The sequence below is a fragment of the Merops nubicus genome, unplaced genomic scaffold, assembly GCF_000691845.1.
Source record: "Merops nubicus isolate BGI_N331 unplaced genomic scaffold, ASM69184v1 scaffold13097, whole genome shotgun sequence".
Taxonomy (NCBI): Eukaryota; Metazoa; Chordata; class Aves; order Coraciiformes; family Meropidae; genus Merops; species Merops nubicus.
The window spans coordinates 1-2,255 of NW_008618384.1; the positions used below are offsets into that span (position 1 = coordinate 1).

General features: G+C 36.4%; 1 protein-coding gene across 1 annotated transcript; it reads left to right on the plus strand.

The window, feature by feature from the left end:
* Nucleotides 1-594: 594 nt before the first annotated feature.
* Nucleotides 595-878, plus strand: LOC103775960 (chromosome unknown open reading frame, human C8orf22; the record flags this gene model as incomplete). Its single annotated transcript, XM_008943436.1, has 2 exons — nt 595-684; nt 776-878. Coding segments are annotated over 2 exons (193 nt in total), but the record flags the coding sequence as incomplete, so codon positions are not given.
* Nucleotides 879-2,255: the final 1,377 nt, after the last annotated feature.

Here is a 2,255-nt window from a genome sequence, read left to right on the forward strand (position 1 = left end):
TTTTTTTAATTATAAAATATAACATAAAAAAAGTTTTAGCTCAGCAAGTCCTGGCTGCTAGCCATCTTTCATGTTTACTTCGCAGGCTTAGGCAGAACACAAAATCAACTCATGTTTTTGTTTCTAAATACGTGAAGTAGTCACTGGCTTAAGAGTACACCTGGTGTGTTAAGATCCATCTGTACAGGATGGACACTGGCGTGTGAGTACAGCGAGTTGTATCACAATGGGAAGTATAGTAATTAGGTTGTTTTGGACTTGAGTATTCAACAGACTCATTTGTTTGGATACTGATGTGTACATAACTGTAGGATGTGTCACTGATTTCAGTGAAAGTTACAGAAACAGATTTCAGTATGCTTTTAAGTGAGGAGTAGACTGTTAGATCGACTTACACAGAAGTTTTTTTTCATATATATATAACTGTAGTAGTGTATACAATATCAAAGTTATACTTTGTAGCTAAGTAAGCTTACCTTTTAGATTGTTTCCTCCAAGATAGCAGCAGATCTGAAAAATTCATGACAATTAAATAGTATATTCTTTCAAAGCATTTTTTTTTTTTGACTACATGTCTCTGTTTTCCATGAACAGCAAGACAGAATTCGGAATCCAGTGTTTGTTCCAGCTCCTCCTGCTGTTCAGATTCTGTGAATGTTACAGACCAGGACAAAGCATTTCATGGTAATGTTTCCTTCTTTCAAACAATCTTCTAGTTCTCCATGTTTATTATTCACCCATTGTCTAATGGTGTGGGTTTTTTCTCTTTTGGCAGGGTTGCCTGAGTTAATTGATAAATGTTGGTGGATAAAAAGCTTTTTCCATAGTGAACCAACTCCACCACCAACTGTTGGCAGAAAAACACTATCAGCTAGCAGGTGAGTCCTGTTCTTACAGTGATGGGGATTACTCTATTTTCCTTTTGGTAAGCAAACTTGTGTTACTACACAATCTGGGGGGTGTATTTTCATTTTGATGACTTAAATAGCTGTATACTTGCACTATCTTCTATAGAAGCTTTCCATGTTTTCATTTTAATAAATGAATTCCTATGCTACTTCGTTAAGCAGATGTTAGTGACTGTTCTACATTTATAGTGATATTTATTTAATCCTCTACCTATAGCACTTGTGCACCCATTTATGCAGTTTATTTTGCTTTATTTATAAAGCCGGTATGAATGCATTTAAAAATACTTTGTCAAACAAATATCTCTGAGGAAAAATGCAATGATAGTTCTGCTCTTAACCTCTTTATACACGTTTCTGCAGTACCAACAGTTGAACAGGACTGTGTGTTGGCTCTACTGACCGAGATACTACGTACAGACTTGTTTTTCCAAGAGGCTTGGGATCTTCCTAACGTCTGGGTTCATAAAAATACAAAGTATTTTTAAAGATATTTATTTGCCAATGATAATTCTGCTCTTAACCGTTTTATACACGTTTCTGCAGTACCAACAGTTGAACAGGACTGTGTGTTGGCTCTACTGACCGAGATACTACGTACAGACTTGTTTTTCCAAGAGGCTTGGGATCTTCCTAACGTCTGGGTTCAGGTGCAAGAAGAAAACAAAACCTTTACGAGAGTGGAAAAATGTATTTTCAAAATATTTTTCAGTAGCTTAAATGATATTGCTTAATGGACGTGTCCGTGGCCTACTTTGTTCATGATGGAGTTGCTGTAATCTGAGATGTCTCTCTAATAGAAGTTACCAGGATTAAATATCATGATGACTTCCTTGCATATTTAGAGGGAAAATGACAGTAAAAGTAATATATTGTAGATTTAGGAGAAGCACATGTACTGAATGACTTTGAGATAGGTGATACTATTAAGTTTTACCTTTAAGATCCCAGATCTATGGGCAGTCATGCTGCTGTAAACAAGATTCAGATATGTAGTCCAGAGTAGGACTTGCTATATGGCACATGTTTTCTATCAAGTATTTGTGTACCAGTTACAGGGAGTAAGTTTACAAGAATGCTTGTTAATAACCTTTGCTTTTGGAGAGCTCAATTATGTGAAGAGGCAGTGATTAGTTGGGTCTCTTTGTTCAAGCAGGGTGCATAGATCCCAACCTCAAATACCGAGGTACAACTTTCATTTTTATCTGTGCATGTTGGTATTTGAGGACAGAATAGAAGAGATAGACAACAAACCAATAATCCTACTGCACACTGACATCTTCCAAGCAGAAGAGCAGCCTTAATCAGAGTTGATACTCCTAGCCTTGTTTTTAGATTACTCTCACC